General features: G+C 38.7%; 1 protein-coding gene across 3 annotated transcripts in view; it reads right to left on the bottom strand.

Moving 5' to 3' along the window:
* Positions 1-1,231: 1,231 nt before the first annotated feature.
* Positions 1,232-17,691, bottom strand: part of MED27 (mediator complex subunit 27) — a 175,744-nt gene continuing 159,284 nt past the window's right edge. The window contains exons 8-9 of one of the 3 annotated variants that reach the window (XM_067541940.1): positions 4,657-4,737; positions 1,232-1,464 (exon numbers count right to left, since the gene is read on the bottom strand). In XM_067541940.1, coding sequence (XP_067398041.1) covers positions 1,441-1,464; positions 4,657-4,737 — 105 coding nt within the window. In that variant the 3' untranslated portion in view covers positions 1,232-1,440. Of the gene's footprint in view, positions 1,465-4,656; positions 4,738-15,553; positions 16,161-17,691 lie in introns of those variants that run through there. The other 2 variants (XM_067541941.1, XM_067541939.1) reach the window with 2 other exon arrangements.

Below are 17,691 nucleotides of genomic sequence, written 5' to 3'. Positions count from 1 at the left end.
TCCTATTCCTATCCAGCCCCTCACTTTAAAAAGTTTGGAGGGTTTTCCAAAAGCATCAGCTCAGATTGAGTCAGCAGCATTAGCACTAACCTGCAAACGTCACAGATCTGCTTTTCACAGATCACATACCCGGCTAAACTGCCTCAATATTATAGCTTGGATGTGCCCTGGTGAAAATGACTGGAGTTAATGAACAGGTGAAAGGAGGGAGGGTAACATTTTAAAAACCCAATAGCTTTGTTTTTATATTATTTGGGTAGATTGCTTTGCCAACATGATGTCTAGGGTATATGTCACGCTGTGTTCCACTGATCTCATTTTATTATTACATCCTTAGAAACACCTGAGACAATTTTTCATCAGCAACAGTCTCCCCATGTTAGACTCTTCTGTGCATATCACATCCCCTTTCCTTTCCTATTTTGATACCTGTTTGTTTCAGCTGCCATTCCTTTCTGAACTCCTGCTGCGTGGAGGAATTTTTTGATCATATAAAGATTTCCAATCTTTTAGGATTAGAACCCTCACCTCATCAAACTTGAAACTGACAGAAGAATGGCTCTATGAAAGGAGAAGATGAAAGGCATGATGTTTCCCCTCCCACTGCAAAGTGTCAAGATCAATAAAAAGTTTTCATCAGGCCAACAGACCTGGCTCTCGTGTAAGGGAAATTGGCTGGGAAGAACGCCGAGTGAAAATGCATCAGCAAAGTATGTTGCACTAGAGTTTATCTTTAAAGTATTTTTAGCACTAGGCTTGGGAGAAAATGCTGCAACCACATAGTTCAAAGCAGGACAAATAGAGGACATTGGCATGTCACAGATACCTTTGTACAAAAGATTCCTCAAAAGTAGGGCTGTGAAACTACATAGAAGTTTAGAAGAAAAGATTAGGCTGCAACAAGTGACATTTTATTTTATTATTTTGCATTGAACTTCTGCAAAGTGTGAGAAAAAAGTATGGTGACTTTAAAGTATCTCTTGGGCTCTAACCCTTTGACTTTTAGATTTTTAAAATAAAAATCTCAGTTCTTCCTAGCTATCGTGTGTGTGTATTCTTTTATCCCCCTGCAGATGAAATCTGTTCATTTGTGATCCATTGGTGATACACTACTTGATAATCTCCACCTCTTCATCAAGTAGTACCAACATATGGCCCCTTTGATACCTCCCCATGCCCTGAGGTTGTAGTACTCTTTCTCTGCTTAGGAGCACAAATGACCATACTTCACTCCAGGACATTTTTAATGTTGACCCACACTTCATCTTGCAGGAAAAGTTTACACAGGCAGGGACAGTCAGTCATTTTTTCCCCACAGCAACCAGGTTAGGTTAATCCCCTTATAGTTCTTAATTGAAGTGGTGTTTTCTTCTGAGATGGTGCCATCTTAATGTTCCCGAACTGGTTAGTATTAATCTTGCCTCAAAAATGCACAGACCATTATAGATGAGAGAGAAAAAAAACCTGTAGGACAGAATGATCAACCAAATTACAAAAACGCAATGATGATTTATGTTTATATTACACCACACCTTAAGATAGTTCTTTAAACTTCATCTAGAGCAAAAAAAAGTATTTGTAACACATACCAGAGTATTTTGTTTACATAGCAAGTTAAAGAGACACTGAAGTTTAAATTTAATATAATTATAGACTGGTGGGAGAAATGTATTCCTACAACCATATTACATGTTTTGCTGTCATTGTCTGACAGCTTATAGATTGAGTAGTGTCAGGTTTGGCCAGTATTAGGATGAGAGACCAAAGAAAAGCCAAGATACTGCAGAAATGATGTTGGCAATGCTTCAGATGATGCTCTTTCCTCAAAATGGCTACTGGTCTAATGCCCTCTGTGGTGTTAGGTGGCATAGTGACCTGGGAAGAAGTGGTCTCTTTTTGGATGAGTCAAGCTAAGGATCTGCTGATGTATGGTCAACAATATTTTCTTAAGAGCAAGGGGTGCCAGTCCTGATGTCCCAGCCCAATTTCACTTTGGGTACCTACATTATCTACCTATATTTCTCCTACTGTTTCAACTTGATACAGTACTGTTCACTTGTAGTCCTGAACTTTATTACTTTACAGTGTTTAATAGATACTGTTTTCCACCCCAGAGATGGCTGCATTTCTGACAGATGAACTGATTACTGTTATCCAGGGGCTGATCCAAATCTCACTGAAGTAAATTGAAAGACTCCTGTTTACTGACGTTGGCAATGCTAGAGTACAGACAAGGAAATCAACAAAAAGGAGCAACCCTGCCTATAGCTTGTTTGAAATAGTGGCAAAAAAGGTCAATGTGCTTTGTAGCTGGAAACGAAGAGTGATTTGTTTGAGCTTCTAGACGGGAACATGGAAACGAAAGGTTCTTTTTAAGCTTGTAAAACACTGGAGAATTCATAGTGTTAAAAAGTAAAATGAAAAGTGGTTGTTAAGAGTTCTTTTAAGAGATATGTTTGGTCAGCCACACCAGTTTCAAACCAAGCCAAAAAATCAGTGTGCTGTAGTCCTTTCATTTATTTTTAAATTACTTTGCCTTCTGAATGCTTTATTTATTTATTTCCTACTATTTTTCTATCAAATAGTGCTTCATTTTTGTACACAGAGTTCTTATGTCACAGTAATCGGGGAAAGAAAAGTAAATGCACTTTTAATCTTAATGGCTGTAGGTGTTACTTTTTGTTTATATCACTGTTATTTAATGATAAATATTTTTAGTGTTTCTGATAACTTCTGTAAGGCATATTGATTTCTCTGCCTTCTGCTGTGAAGTGGCTCATATTAAAAAGAGACCCGACTCAGCTCTTTTTCACTGTTTGGTGACTGCGAAAAAAAAGGCACACGTTAAACTGCTTTTTAAGTGGATGGGAAAAAAGTGAGCTGTACAACAGTACAAAATGGCCAGACAATGAAGCACAGAATTATCAACATCAGCTAACAGCAGCAACAAATGACGGCAAATCTGTATGAAAATAATGTCCTGAAATAAATAGTTCTATATCATAGGAGTATATCCTAGTATTGTACCTAAACTTCAATTTTTGTTAAATATTCCAAAAATCTAGAACTGGGAAAAAAAAAGTCAAGTTTCTCATGTTAATCCTACATCACCCACATTATTTATTACTCAGTTTTGCCCTTATATATTGTAAAATAAATAATAGCATTTAAATAGCATGTTTGTTCATAATAAACATAGAAATGTAGGGCTGGAAGGGACCTTGAGAGGTCATCTATCCAGCCTTCTGCACTGAGACAGGACCAAATATACCTAGACCATACCTGACATTCATTTGTCTAACCTGTTCTTAAAAACCTTCAGTGATGGGGATTCCACAATCTCCCTTGGTAAGCTATTCCAGCACTTAAACTGCCATCTCTCCTGAACTCCTTTTCCCTTAGATTTTCTTCCCATGGGACCCCACATATCAGTTCTCTGAGTTTGTTAAAATCTGCTTTTGTGAAGTCTATTGTCTTATTCTGCTGCTCTCACTCCTTCCTTTCCTTAGAATCATGAAATCTATCATATCATGATCACTTTCTCACAAGTTTCCTTTCACCTTCAGATTCACAACCAATTCCTCTTTGTTAGTCAGAATCAAGTCTAAAATGACTGTAACCTAGTTACTTTCTCCACCTTCTGAAACAAGTTGCCCTCAACATATTCCAAGGATTTTTTGGAGATTTTGTGTTTTGCCAAATTACTTTTCCAACAGATGTCTGGGTAGTTCAAGTCCTTTTTGAATATTTCTCTTATTTGTTCTAGAAATGCCTCATCCACCTCTTTTTCTTGATTTGGTGCTCTACAATAGATCCCTATCATGACCTCACCCCGTTTTTCCCCTTTATCTACACCCAGAGACTTACAACTGGTCTGCCTTTCACCACCTTCTGGACCTCAGAACAACTGAATACATTCCTGATGTATAATGCAACACCTCTTCCTTTCCCTCCTGCCTGCCCTTCCTGTCAGCACTGAGCACCTTCAGCTGCACCTGAGGACGAGCCAGCCCAGCCCCCAGGCAAATTAATGAGCTCAGCTGGGTTGCAGTAGGAGTGTGTGATTGGCCAGCCTGCCTGAGTTACTGACAAGAACCAGCAGCCCTGGTTTTAAGCTCAGTAGCAGGTTGCTGGCTGCTCAGTGCTTCAGCCTGCATCAGTCTAAGTCCCATTCCAGCCTTGCTCACATCCTGCATCAGCACCAGTCCTGCTCCAGCCTTGGCTCTGGTTCCTGACTCCAGCTCTGACCCTTAGCCCTGCTTTCCAGTCCCCTCAGGCTGGTTCTAACCATTGAGATGGACTGCCAGTGCCCAGGCCTGATGTGGCCTGAACAAGGTATATCCCTATATGCCAATATTCCAGTCATGAGATTGATCCCACCAAGTACCTATGATGCCAATTAAATGATAACTTAGCTCGTATACTAAGGCTTCCAGTTCTTCCTGTTTATTCCCCATGCTCCTTGCATTCATGAATAGACATCTAAGATGTTGAGCAGATTCCCCTACTAGTTTCCCTCTTTTTTGCTTTTATGACCCTATTATAATTTTTCATTCCCCCCAACATCTAGCTGTCTGTCAAGGTAACTTTTTTATATACTTATCTGTGGGCTTTCGTCCCCTGCCCGCTTTGAACCTAGTTTAAAGCCCTCCTCACCTGATTGGCAAGTTGATGCATGAAAATGCTCTTCTCCTTCTTGGTCAGGTGGACTCCATCTCTTCCCAGCCATCCTTCTTCCTGGAACAGCCAAAGCTCTCCCATTGACATCATCTGCATAGCCATTATCTCCAGGATGTCTGTCCCTGTTGGGCCCCTTACCCTCAATGGGGAGGATAGACAAGAACGCCGCTGCACTCCTGACCTCTTCAACCCTTGCTACCAGAGGTCACTACTGACTTGCTCAGGGTCATACCTGGCAATACCATTAATGCCCACGTGGATGAGCAGCAGCATGGGGTAGTGGTCAGTGGGTCAGATAAGCCTTGGCAACCTTGGCAACCTTTCCTTAATGTCTGATGCGAGCTCCAGGAAGGCAGCACACTTCTTGGATTGTCAGTTTGGGTCAGCAGATGGAGGCCTCCATCACTCTCTGAAAGGAGTCCCCAACCACCACTGCTGCCCTTCCGCTTAGATAGCAGCATTGTATAGAGGCTCAGCCATTTTGTGGGCCCATTATGCAAGGCACTATAGGAACATACCATACAAAGTAAATTTAATTATCCCCAAATACCCATGCAAATCCCACTGACATCAATTAGAGTAATCTCTGAGAGCAGAATTATCCCCATTTTAATACAATTATTTTATATTTAACATCAGTGCCATCTGATTTTAACTAGAATCCCCCTTATTTACTGCAACGGGGAGTTCTTCTTAAGAACTGATGGCAATACTACAATAACCCAGAATATTCCAGGGACCTGATTCTTCACTCTGTTACATCAGTTTTACACTGATTTAACTTCATTGGTGTTGATGGAGTTATACTAGGATAACTGAGTGAAAAATCAGGACTAGATGTGCACCGTGAGTAAGTTAAGACTACTACAGCAGCTTTTACTTTTGGCATCTCTTGATGTTTGAATGTTAAAATACAAAAACTGTTGTTTTAATTAGTTCCTCAGGTTTCCATTAAAAGATGCATGAAAAGACTGAAGTTATTTCTCTGTATACTGCCACAGCTGCATACTGAAAACTTACTCTGTTACAGAAATCCACAGTGAAACAGCAGTGCAAATCTATACCACCTATGTGACCAAGATCGATATTACATATTTATGTCACTCCATAATCACAAAAATAGTATCAATTCTAAATTGACTAGAGAATCCATACTGTGCATGTGCAGAACAAGTTTTTCCATCAGTTGGTATTGGAACGCAATTGCTTCTTAGTCTGGACAAAGCTCCTTTTAACCAAAGCTGGTGTTGAGTTAGGTAAAATCCCAGTTCTGGAACTGCTTCATATTGTGAATCACCAGGGATTCCTCAAAAGACTATGATTTATTGGAGACCTAACTAACTTTTATTTTGTTTGGGAGTTTCTATGTAAACAATGAATAATAAAATCTCTATAGTAGGCTCTGTCCCTAGAAATTTTTGCTCAAAGCAGCGCCTTCATGATTCAACTCCATCTAACTAATGACAGGTTCTGAATAGACTGTATTATTCTGGTTATCCAAATTTGAAGGGTAAAGTTTATTTTCTTTTATCAGTGTTTACAATGCCCTCAAGCTCAGAAGGAAGTTTCATTATTTGCCACTTTGATCTAATCTCCAACTTCTGTTCAGATCACATGGCAGATTCCATCCTCTGTTCAGTTTTAGGAAACAACTCCTGCATTGTATTTAGTTTCCTATGCAAAAAAAATGTTTCCATGGGTCATCGCTACCTTCAGCTCCTCAGCCCTTGCTGATAGAGCTTCAACTATTCTTTTGAAGACTTTTGCTTTCCTCTGAGCATTTTAAAGAGGCCATTAAGAGCAGTGAGGCTACAAGGAAGAACCCCCCCCCCCCAAAAAAAGCCAAAATTCATGCAGATCATGGGAAACATGGACATCTTGGATCCACTCATGAACACATTTGCCCAGTGTCAATGTTATTTTTCTTCCAAAAGAGTGTAGTGAAATTTTTTGCTAATAATCCTTGGTCTATAGATTCCACATAAACAGCTTGTGAGAATTCAACAGCTGAAATCACATGCTATATTTCTGTTTAGTGACCGGATGAGGGAAACACTTAAAATCAGGTTTCCAATGCTTATGTATTCAAAATTCATTTTCCATTAATATTCTCCCATATTTGCTGTTTTTGGAAACATTCCTGAACAAATTTGCTACAGCATTTGTAGAAAATGAATACGATAATGAAGAACATAATCAAAGCAGATTTGTTTAAAAATTTAAATGACAAATTGTTTTTCAATATTTGCCCAGCTCTAATACAGATCTTTAAATCCTTAGGCTACTCAGACGATTCACAGTTGCTGCAGTAAACATTAAGGGCATTGTGCGCTAGTATGCTCGGCTTTTGAATTGGTTAAATGGGAAGTGTTAAGAAAAACAAGATGTTCACCCAGCATCAGATGTTCAGGTTCTGCATTCACCAAAGAACTTTTCAATACTCATAATAGGAGCATAATTGGCTTCTGTAGGACAAGGGAATATTTGGTCCTTTTTCTGTTGTAAGTGAATCCTGGCCTACGTACAGATTTTGTACTGCTATAACTGTGGGTTGATTCTACTGAAATAGTTATGCGGGTATTGCTTATTCCTCTGCCACCACAGGAATCAGTAATACAAGTAAAATCACATTTATATCAGTGTAATTGAGTCTATACTAGGAGACGTTGCACTACTTTAATTATTTCACTAAAGCTAAGGTGGTACGACGTTTGTGTGATGACAAGACCTTATGGTCAATAAAGGTATACTGAAGACCTTGCCCTTCTTTATATTCACCAACAAGTACAGCCTGGGCAGCAGTAATCAGTTGTCCAAGCTCTCTCAGACAACCCAGCTAAAAAACTCCAACTGTGACCTACAGGGACTGCCATTAGTGTCTTGTCTTCACAACATGATCCAACATAATAGGATTTTTCAGTGAAGACAAGCCTTAGAAGTGGAATGGTAGATAAATCTCCATGACTTTGGCTTCTGGGTAGCATGTAACAACCATGTCAGGGACAGACTGCTGTCCAGAAAGACATTCCTGTAGCCTACTTCTGATTTGGAAGCCTCCAAAAGGATAACATAGGAGATTTTTAAGGAGCTTTCTTCCTTCTTCCTCCCTGGGCTGGGTTTTGAGGAATTATTTTGGCAACAGAATTAGGTTTGCTTGCTGAAAATAAGAGAGAACCCTGTCTTTTGCCACAAGTAAAAAATTGCGTAATGACATGTCTCCTGCCTGATCCAGCAACCCCTTGTATTTTAGAGCAATGTGAACTTTTTGGTAAACTCTACACATTACTGGGTTCTCTCTTAATACAAGGTCCTACATTTCTAATTACAACAGATCCCATTATAAATTACCCTCATTATTAGTTTAAAAATTAAATTAAAATAAAGTGTATGGCTCCCACAGACATTCTGAGGATGGAATGTATAATAAAATGTAATTTATATTCCTGTAAAGATGCCTTCAATTTCTTCTCTCCCTTTATTTTTACAGTACAAATGTGGCAATTGGATGCTGCTGCAGCTGCTGTGCTTTACAGATGATAAAAAGCCAAGTGATAAAACAATCTGGTTGTTACAAAGGAACAAACCAAATGACCTCATACAGAGTTCATTGCTCTCTCCTTATTAACAAGCATCAAAACTGAAAACTTTGTTTTGATCACCCAGTTTTAAAAAGGAAGAAAAAAATCCAGATTCTAATAGCTTCACGAAAAATACTCACTTTTATGGAAATGGATTATTTTATGTCCAAACCAGATTTAGAATCCCTAAAAAGGGGGGGATGCAGGAAACCATACTAGTTTAATCTCCAGTATATCACTCACAAAGCAGTAGACTGTAACCCTACCCCACACATCTTTGGGCCACTGAAATGCCTACATGCAGAACAGAATGTTTTTCATGATGGAACCCCCCACCCCCAAAACAACAAACCACTCAGTTTCTCCATTTCCTTGTGGAGAATCATCTCTTCTGAAGAACACCAGGTGAATGCTGAAGACAGAAATCCCTGCCTAGCAATAACACATTAGCAATAGACATAGGAAATTCAACAGTTCCACAAGAAATGCTACACTCAATCTGGATCAAGGAAACAGTTGCCATACGTAAGCCAGGGGAGGAGTCCAGAAAATGGCTTGCGGTGTTAACACTGATGAAACCAGCATTTAGAGCAGGCTTTGAGATTAATCTGTCACCTCCCTGCGTATATTTGAACTAAATCCATAGCATGAATCCATAATAAGGTCACACAGGTAGAGATGCAGACTGCAATGAGAGCATTTAAGGTTTGCACTTTATTTACCATGATAACCCAGCTATTAAATCAAACAACCAAGCTGTCTGACAGATCCTAATTATAGGCATATAAAGCCATACCTTCTCAGCCATACCTGATCTACCCCCTATTTTTGTACTATGTCAGTTACGGGTTACCAAAATACTTATAGTGGTACAATCTAGAGTGGACACAGTTATATTGGTATAAAATTGCTTATTCCCCTTCCTGTACAGTAATAAGCTATACCAGTATAATGGGATCTACACTAACAGGATTGTATATGTAGGCTTGACAGAATTCCATTTTTTAAATATAATTGATGAATATTATCGATTTTACTTTTATGCATTTTTTCAATTTTTATCTATTTACATTTTCAAAGTTGTGCAAAATTATGGGTTTTTAAGCACTCTCTCCCTGCCCACATCTCCCTGAGTTTTTAAATCAGTTTTCGTAGTTGTGGGAAATTATGGAGGGGGTCAGACAATAATTGTTTAATGACAGTAGAGCTTTCGAACCATTAAAACACAAACTGCCAACATCACATGTCAAAATATACAAAGTAAATATCCTTAAATAGAGCTCTAATAAGTTCTCAAATTCTTACTTGGCCTATCTGTAAATCTCAATCATCATCAATGGAAATTTTTTTCATTGGTTTGTTTATGTATGGTGAAATCGACATTTCCTGATAAAAATCTAATTCTGGTAAAAAGTGCTACATCTTGCAAGTGTAGACAAGCCCTAAGTACTTATGCACCCAGTTCCTCCAGGATTCTCATATTCTACCATACTGCTGTAGCTTATATCTTTTTAAAAAGTATGAAGTTGGCTGGCTAGATAGACTAGAGCCAGCAGCCGATTCACAACCACAGTTTGAAATTACTATCTTGCTCTCTACCCTAAATCCTTCAGTAACTCCACAAACCAGCACTTGTGCCATCACAATCTATTGCCATTAAGGACAGCAACATCTCAAACAGTGGACTGCAGTATCATTACCAAGCTCAGAGATGTGAGGGTTTCCACTTAGACATAAACACATTCCTATTTAACCTGCATTATTACCCTTAAAAGTGGTTGTAAAAACTGCACTGTGGGTTTGCAGAACCACTATCTCCATTGAACTCTAAATAATATCTGACCAGTTTACAAACAAAAAAGATGCTCTTTCCCAAAGCCATTCTTTAAAAGTCACCTGGGGAGGGTTATCTGATAGTTAAACTGAACTCCTTCTATCTCACATATCAACATCAACAATAGACACTCTTTAAGCTAAACTGTAATCCCAAATCGTGTGGGAGGAAAAACATTTTAATTTGCATATTGAGCAAATCTGATATGGAAATTCATGAGACAGTTACTCAGTGCCATTTTTACAGTCTTTTGGGGGGGGGGGGGGCTGTATAGCATTTTAAAGTGACAATGAGATGGAGAAGAAATAAAGAAAAAGGATTCAATGAAGCCCCTGGGGGGGACAGGAGATGTCTTTTTGCTCTGTGTTTGTACAGCACCTAGCACAATGGGGTTTTAGTCCATGATTAGGACTCTTAGACACTATAGGAATTAGACAGACATACAGGATTTCTGCAAGCTTAATTTCTTTTAAGTGTATCCAATGCTCAAAGTTGATTCTGTTCGAAGATGAACCCCCCCTTCTGCCATCCTGGAGCCCTAATGAATGGCTGCCACCAAAACAGAGGTCTGATTATGAGTATGTGGGCAGGGGAGATGTGTGACATGAGGGGCTGTTTGGGGTAATACATAATGACATTCTTATTATGTCAACTCAGCACTATGAACTTTAGCTGCTCTGGGTGTAGGAGTTATTGGTAAGGTTTGTCAGAATATGTGGCCTCAGTCAAAAACTAAGTAATTTTTATCACAATCTGTATTTGATACTCCTGAGTACTATAAAAGCAACTGAAATCACTTTTACCCATACAGGTATAATTTAATTGGCTCCTGCCCCTGAACTGGTTTGAAATAAAACCCCAGTGCTACATATTTTTAAAGGCTGTTAAAGACTTCAAAAAGCAGCTCTAAATTTGAGCCTCACACTGTTCTTTTACCAATCCCTATGGCTAATTTTGAAACACTGCTAGCAGACTCCATGGCAGGTCCCATGCAGTTCTGCAAAGCTGGAACTTGTAAGCTTTAATGGGTTCTCATCCCAGGACAGTAATCTCTCAGACACGTCTGCCAAAGCAAAGTCTGAATCAAACAATCCTGATCTATTGTAACACATGGGTATCACATGTGAAATACTTGGACAGGATGAGTCGTATTACACTCCTGCTCTGTCCTTCATCTTCTTCACTAAATACCCATTGCTTTGGGGCTGGTAGCCTCTTTGGAAGAGAGCAACGAGAACAGGAAAGCACTACTCCTACTGTTCAGGCCTCCCAAAATGCTTGGGTAGGAGAGATCCAGAGTTTCTCTGAATCAGGTGAAATGATGATCAGGTGATCTCGCATCCCCAGCTTTAGCTTTCGATGTTTCATTGGTTGATATTTTAATTGGCATGAGTAGGGCATAAGCCCTTCTGGTAGCCTACAGCATATTTAAAAAAAACAAAAAACTTGTTAGTAAAGAAAAATGAAAAACTCGATACGAGGGTAACAGCTATACAAGAAAAGCAAGAGAACTAAAAGGCTTTGGTCAGAAAATTAAAGTTGTTTGCCATGGCTTGATGGCTTAATCAGTCGATCAATACTGTTCACAGGGCAGGCAGGGAAAGAGCTGTGAGTTGTGATGAAAAATGTATGAGGGGACAAAGGAGACCTGGGAGTAGAAAATTAAAAAGTCAGCCTGTTACATTTGTCCAATATCGGCAGAAAAATTAAAGTGGTTTGGGTGTTTGCATGCTGGTAGGGAAGAGGAGAGCTGGCTGCAATATGTACTGCATATCTGCTGAGGGTTTCCTTCATGAGAGAAATTCACATTAATTAAGTTGCTTTCTTAGTGAAAAGATGGATTTTGTAACCTTTAGAATTTACAAGCTACATGAGAATAGGAGGGGGGGGTTGCATATGAGACAGAAAGGGAGATCTCTTCACATCAGGCATTCTATTGAACGCTGAACAGCTCTGACCTAGGGTAAAGGCAACAATAGGTACGATGGACAGTGTGTTTTCTTTGCAATATCAGGTTAGACTAAAGTATCACAGTGTGCTGTAGTCTGAATGCCGGTATAATACAGCTTCATAACACAAAACCTGCCTTACCTTCTGATTTACCATAGAAAGCCATTGCAGCAGTGTTATTTGATAGCATAAGTAATTTCCACCTCTCTCTCACTCCCATTGCTGAATTTGACTGCCGACCCATTCCACAAAGCATTTTGTCTTGCTGAAGTAAGGAATCATGAAATATGCAGTTCTGACTTTTCTCCAACGTTAAATATTCTAGAGGGGAAAATGGCCAACCATTCCCCAAGAGACACCTTCATTATCATTTTTATTATCAATTTATTTTTGCCTTAAATAATTTGAATGGTTTTGTGAAGGCTGCAACAAACGCAGATTGTGATAAAATGCAAGGTGACACAAACTGCAAAAAAGCCACATCTTGCTGCCCATTTCTTCACCTAGGTCTGAACAAGAAGAGCAACATTCATTGCCTAAAGCAGTGGTTCTCAACCAGGGGTACGCATATCCCTTGGGATACACGCAGAGGTCTTTCAGGGGGTACGTCAACTCATCTAGATATTTGCCTAGTTTTACAACAGACTACATAAAAAGCACTAGTGAAATCAGTACAAACTAAAATTTCACACAGATCATTACTTGTTTGTACTGCTCTATATACTATACACTGAAAGGTAAGTAAAATATTTATATTCCAATTGGTTTATTTTATAATTAAATGGCAACAATAAGAAAATAAGCAATTTTTCAATAATAATGAGCTGTGACACTTTTGTATTTTTATGTCTGATTTTGTAAGCAAGTAGTTTTTAAGTGAGGTGAAACTTGGGGGTACGCAAGACAAATCAGACTCATGAAAGGATTATTATAGTCTGGAAAGGTTAAGAGCCACTGGCCTATCGAATAAGGTTGGCAGATGCAGCAATGAAAAATTTCCACCATAAGAATGTAATTTTGATTAGAGTTGACCTGAGGCTTCAATTCCTCAAATTCAAAACAGTAAACTAGTTTCTCCATATCATAGGGGATTCATGACCTAGTGATTAGCAGCAGGTGAACAAAGAGCAAGCCAAATTTTTAGGGACAAATTCTGAGGTAAGATTAAGTGGAGTCTAAACTATTGTATTTTACACCTTTTTCCAGTCCCTCAGATCATAAGTTGGACCAATTTAGACAGTTATGTTCCATTTTCCCTTAATGCAAATATTATAATGCTTCCACTTCACCTCTGAAACTGGCTTTATATTTCATTCCCTGGAGTCTTGTCGACAAGACATGATCTGCCAGGTAATATGGTAGATCCTTTGCGTATGGGAGAACATCCCATCTACCTTGGACTTTTTGAAAGAGTTATGCAAACTGAATTTGCATTAAATGTCCACGAGCAAGACAATTATTCTTCCGCTCAGGTACCTACACTAAAATGTTATGACTTGGCACCAGGATAGCCAATTACAGGCTTAAAATTTCAAACTCAATTAACATACAGACTGGCTGAGTCAGTTTTCTGCAACTAATTATCTGTAAGTGCCAATATGTTATTTTACATGCAATCTTCGTGTGAACTTTGGGATTTGCTTTCTACAGTATTATCAAAGTATAAATAAAATGGACTAGATAGAAGCCTCCAAAGCCTGCTGAAAACCATATCATGATATTTAAAAAAAGCTGACAGCATAAGAAAATTAAGCCATCTAATTATTCACAGGCCAGGTGCAGTGATGGCAGGACCACTTCTCTCTCACACTACAATGTTCACTCTCATCTGGGATGCACATACTGTTCTGCCCTGGATGATCTTTGCACCCAGAATGCTAGATGGGTCAAATAGTAGCAAGTGAGCAGGAGCATGTGCAATGGGAACAGTTTCACTAAGCAAATCAACTGTACTGACATTGACAGAGCCTTTAAATCCAATTTGGCAATCTCATGTTTGGGGTCATTTGTAGAGGTTTTAAAAATTAAAAGGTAAGCTAAAACGTATACAATTTCACTCCTATTCATCAATGTCATCAATCAAATGTGCATTCACGCCTCACAAGTAGGTATGTTGTTGCTTTAAAAGGAGTAGCAGGGTTAGAGATGTATATCTTCTTTGAAGCCTCTGTCTCCTCTCTAAGGTGGGCTGGCCCGAAAAAGTTCCAGATATAGAATCACATCTGGAATTCTTAAATTCTAAACAAAGACCCTGTTTTTACATTAACACTGAAAGGTTAATATTGTAATGTTTAGTCCTTCACATTAGGAACAGACTGTAAGAATGTTTCACTCAGTGCTATACCGGTATACAATGACAGCTAGAACAAGCTGAACCTCTCCATGTTTCAGTTTCCATATTTATTTCAATAATACTATCTTGCAGAGCTGGATTGTAGACTGAATCCACTGATATCTGGAGAGTGCTTTAAACTCTTTGCATAGAACAGATAATGTGCAATACCTTTTTTAACATGGCCACATACAGCTGGTAACGTTACTCAATAGTTTTCCCTAAAAACAAAATCCTCAGGAAGAAATTTCTCACTTTTTAGCAAGAGGCACTTTCCACACAACTGAAGGAGCTACAAAACTGAGTTTTCAGCATTAGGTTTCAACATCAAATCTGCTGAAAAATAAACTATTAACAGAGTGGCAGCCCTTCTCTAGCCTTTCCGCTACTGGCTTCATTAGATATCCAATACTGATATATCATTACTCTCTGTGGTTTGTGAAGGTAACTAAAGGTGCAATAAAGAGAAGCACAGCCAAATGACTGATATGGACAAATACAGTGTATGATCCTCCAGAAAAGTATGAGAGGCTACCTACACTCAATCAGCATTTGTTTGCAACGACCCCACCCTTAGTTATCAGTGAAGACTGAACCAGAGACTTTCAGTTCAGGCTTATTAGTTGTGCTATTAGCTGATAGCAGAAACAGCTCTTATGCACTATGTGGATCAGCCACTATAGGTGGACATGTTACACTTAGCTAGAGTGTTACAGGAAAATACACATCCACACAAGTTTTAAATCACCACAGTGCTGAATGTGTCTGCACTACAGAAACTGTGCTTCAAGCCTAAATTTATTTTAGAACGTTTAATACTAAAACAGGGCAAATGAATTAGACACACTGTGACTGCTCATCACATATTTTCTAACCATTCAATACATGAAGATTTTAATAACATTTTTCATTATAATTTTAGTAAAGGGAAACATCTGTTTCTTCTCTCCAAAAGTACAATTCATCTTCCAAGCTGCCACATGCCTTTGAAATTTCATGTTTATCAACACTGTAATCTCTTCCAGAAGAGCACCAGAGAGAAGGAGCCATGCAAAGAAAAAAATTCTAACAGCGTATTTAAAAAAAAAATTATTCCAGTGTTTTAAAATGTCAAAAACTGTGAAACATACGCTGAACCTGAAGTGCATTATAGGGTAACAAAGTAAATGACACGTGGTCTTTGAATACAAAGTTATTTATAGTTCATAAAAATAAGTTCTCCTCCATTGTGAATTTTGTAGCAAAATGTACATGGATAGTCTCATTACAATACCAGTTACTCGTGACAACAACTACAACTGACAAATCCCAGAGAATGACTTCAGCACAGATGCCCCAATTCAACCACATATGATCTGCCTATAACAATAGCTTTTCCCCACCTTTTCCCTTGTGCATTAGTTGAAGTAAAAAAGAAAAAGCCTCATCAGTACCTCCGTCAGAGACTTCTTTTTTAATGGCCAAATGCATAATGCAGCTTTTTTACTACTCAGTAAAGAAGCTTCAGTAAAGGAGGGAATGTTCATATTGATGTTCACAAAGGGAATCAACTAATGAACAATCAGCATTCTTCAGAGCTTATCTGAAGGCCTGTTATGTCCATAAGTCCCAACTGCTTTCCATCTCACAAGACCAGTGACTGGTTGTGCTACTACTGTCTGCAGGTGTCGTGAAAAGCCTCAAGTGTTCGGAAATCTCTCCACGTGGGTGGAAGGCCATCCTGCAAAAACTTTCCGCAGCGCTGGCATGGAGCCTGAAACAGCTTTATGTAACTTCTTAGCCAGGTCTAAAAAGAAAAGTGTAGAGAGAAATTAAAGAAACTGGATATGGATGCTCCCCAATGTCATCATTCCTGTCAAACACAATGATACAGAGGACAGAGAACATACCTTGGCTTGGGCCCAGCAAGATAGACAGTGATTTTATAGAAATAGAAGCATGCAGAAAATCACAAGGTCACAAGATAGCTGATTTTCCATTTTGCTGGAATCCCTATTCTCTCTCATTAAGCAACTTTGTAAACAGAAATTCATCCTGCGAGAAGAAGGTATTTGTAGCTAACAGGCCACCATGGACAACCAATGCGCCTCACATTCCAACTGGCAGGATTATGCTTGACCATTCTCTGATACTTGTGCCTTGGTTTCTTTCTTTCTGGCATTCCTCTACCACACCTCTGCTGCAGTCACAGTGCAGAAACCTGAATTCTTAATAGATGAAGATACAGTATATGACTTTCACAACCATGTTAACTAATTTTTTTTCTAATGTGATTTGAAGATAATACTCATTGGTCATAAAAATACTATAAAAATCTTATATTTGATGACACTGATGCAAAAGAAAAAATGTTGTCAAGTGATAAAACAACAACTTAAAACATTCCCAGGTAAAGGTTTGTCTCTTAACTGGGTGTCATATATAAGAATGAGCATTGCATAACTCAATTCCAAACTCAAAGAGATATGCAACTAAAAAACTCAGACAAGCAGATTCACGCTGTGAAGGATGCACATGAATCTTGTCATTTAAAGTCCTATTGAATTACATCAATAAGAGAAAATTGTTCTCTGAAGAAGAGGTCAGGTGAATTTATTGAAACAAATCCTTCCATCTTCATCAGAGCCTTCTCTATAGCAGCAGAATTTAAGGCAGTCAATAACTCTACTCCAAAAGAACTAGATCATCTCTGGGTTAAGCAGTAACTATAGGGACATGGGCAACAGAACACTATAGTTAAGCTGCTGTTACTTACTTCAGCTCCGATGGCCTTAGCCTGAGTCAGAGAAAATTGAATTTTCAGAACCATAATATAGAAATAAGCAAATGAAGTTAAATTGCGCCCTTAAGAAACAGCTTTTGAAAGGAAAATAATGTTCTTCATTCCTGTTGGAAAATTAAGACTTCACTGCATTCTCTCAAATAGACCGCACACCTGACACGTGAAAGGACCGACATATTGACGCTTGTGATGAGCATCTGCTTTTGCTTTGTTAAAGTTTTCAGTAGTGTTTTATCAAATCAATATGGCAGGTCCATGGAATAGGCAAATGTGTTACCAGTTCTCTAAACATTAATCTTCAGGCACATGCTGCAACATGGAGTGGACCAGTAAGGTCTGCTTCCGCCAATTGGCGGCTGAAGACTCTCATTGTAAGATGTCCCCTAAGAGAAAAGTGCTTTACACAAGCATTTTAGCTTAGTGGCCTTTTTATGAATTAATTAAATAAATGCAACAGGTAATAGAGTTCAACTGTTTTGAAATCCGACTCCTAACAACAGGAACATGAAAGAGCAAATTTCACCTTCTGACAGGT

The sequence above is a fragment of the Emydura macquarii genome, unplaced genomic scaffold (genome assembly GCF_026122565.2).
Source record: "Emydura macquarii macquarii isolate MOO-44397 ecotype Brisbane River unplaced genomic scaffold, CSIRO-AGI_Emac_v2 contig_691, whole genome shotgun sequence".
NCBI lineage: Eukaryota > Metazoa > Chordata > Testudines > Chelidae > Emydura > Emydura macquarii.
The sequence above is the reverse complement of the archived record's forward strand: the minus strand, read 5'-3'. Positions and strand labels throughout refer to the sequence as shown.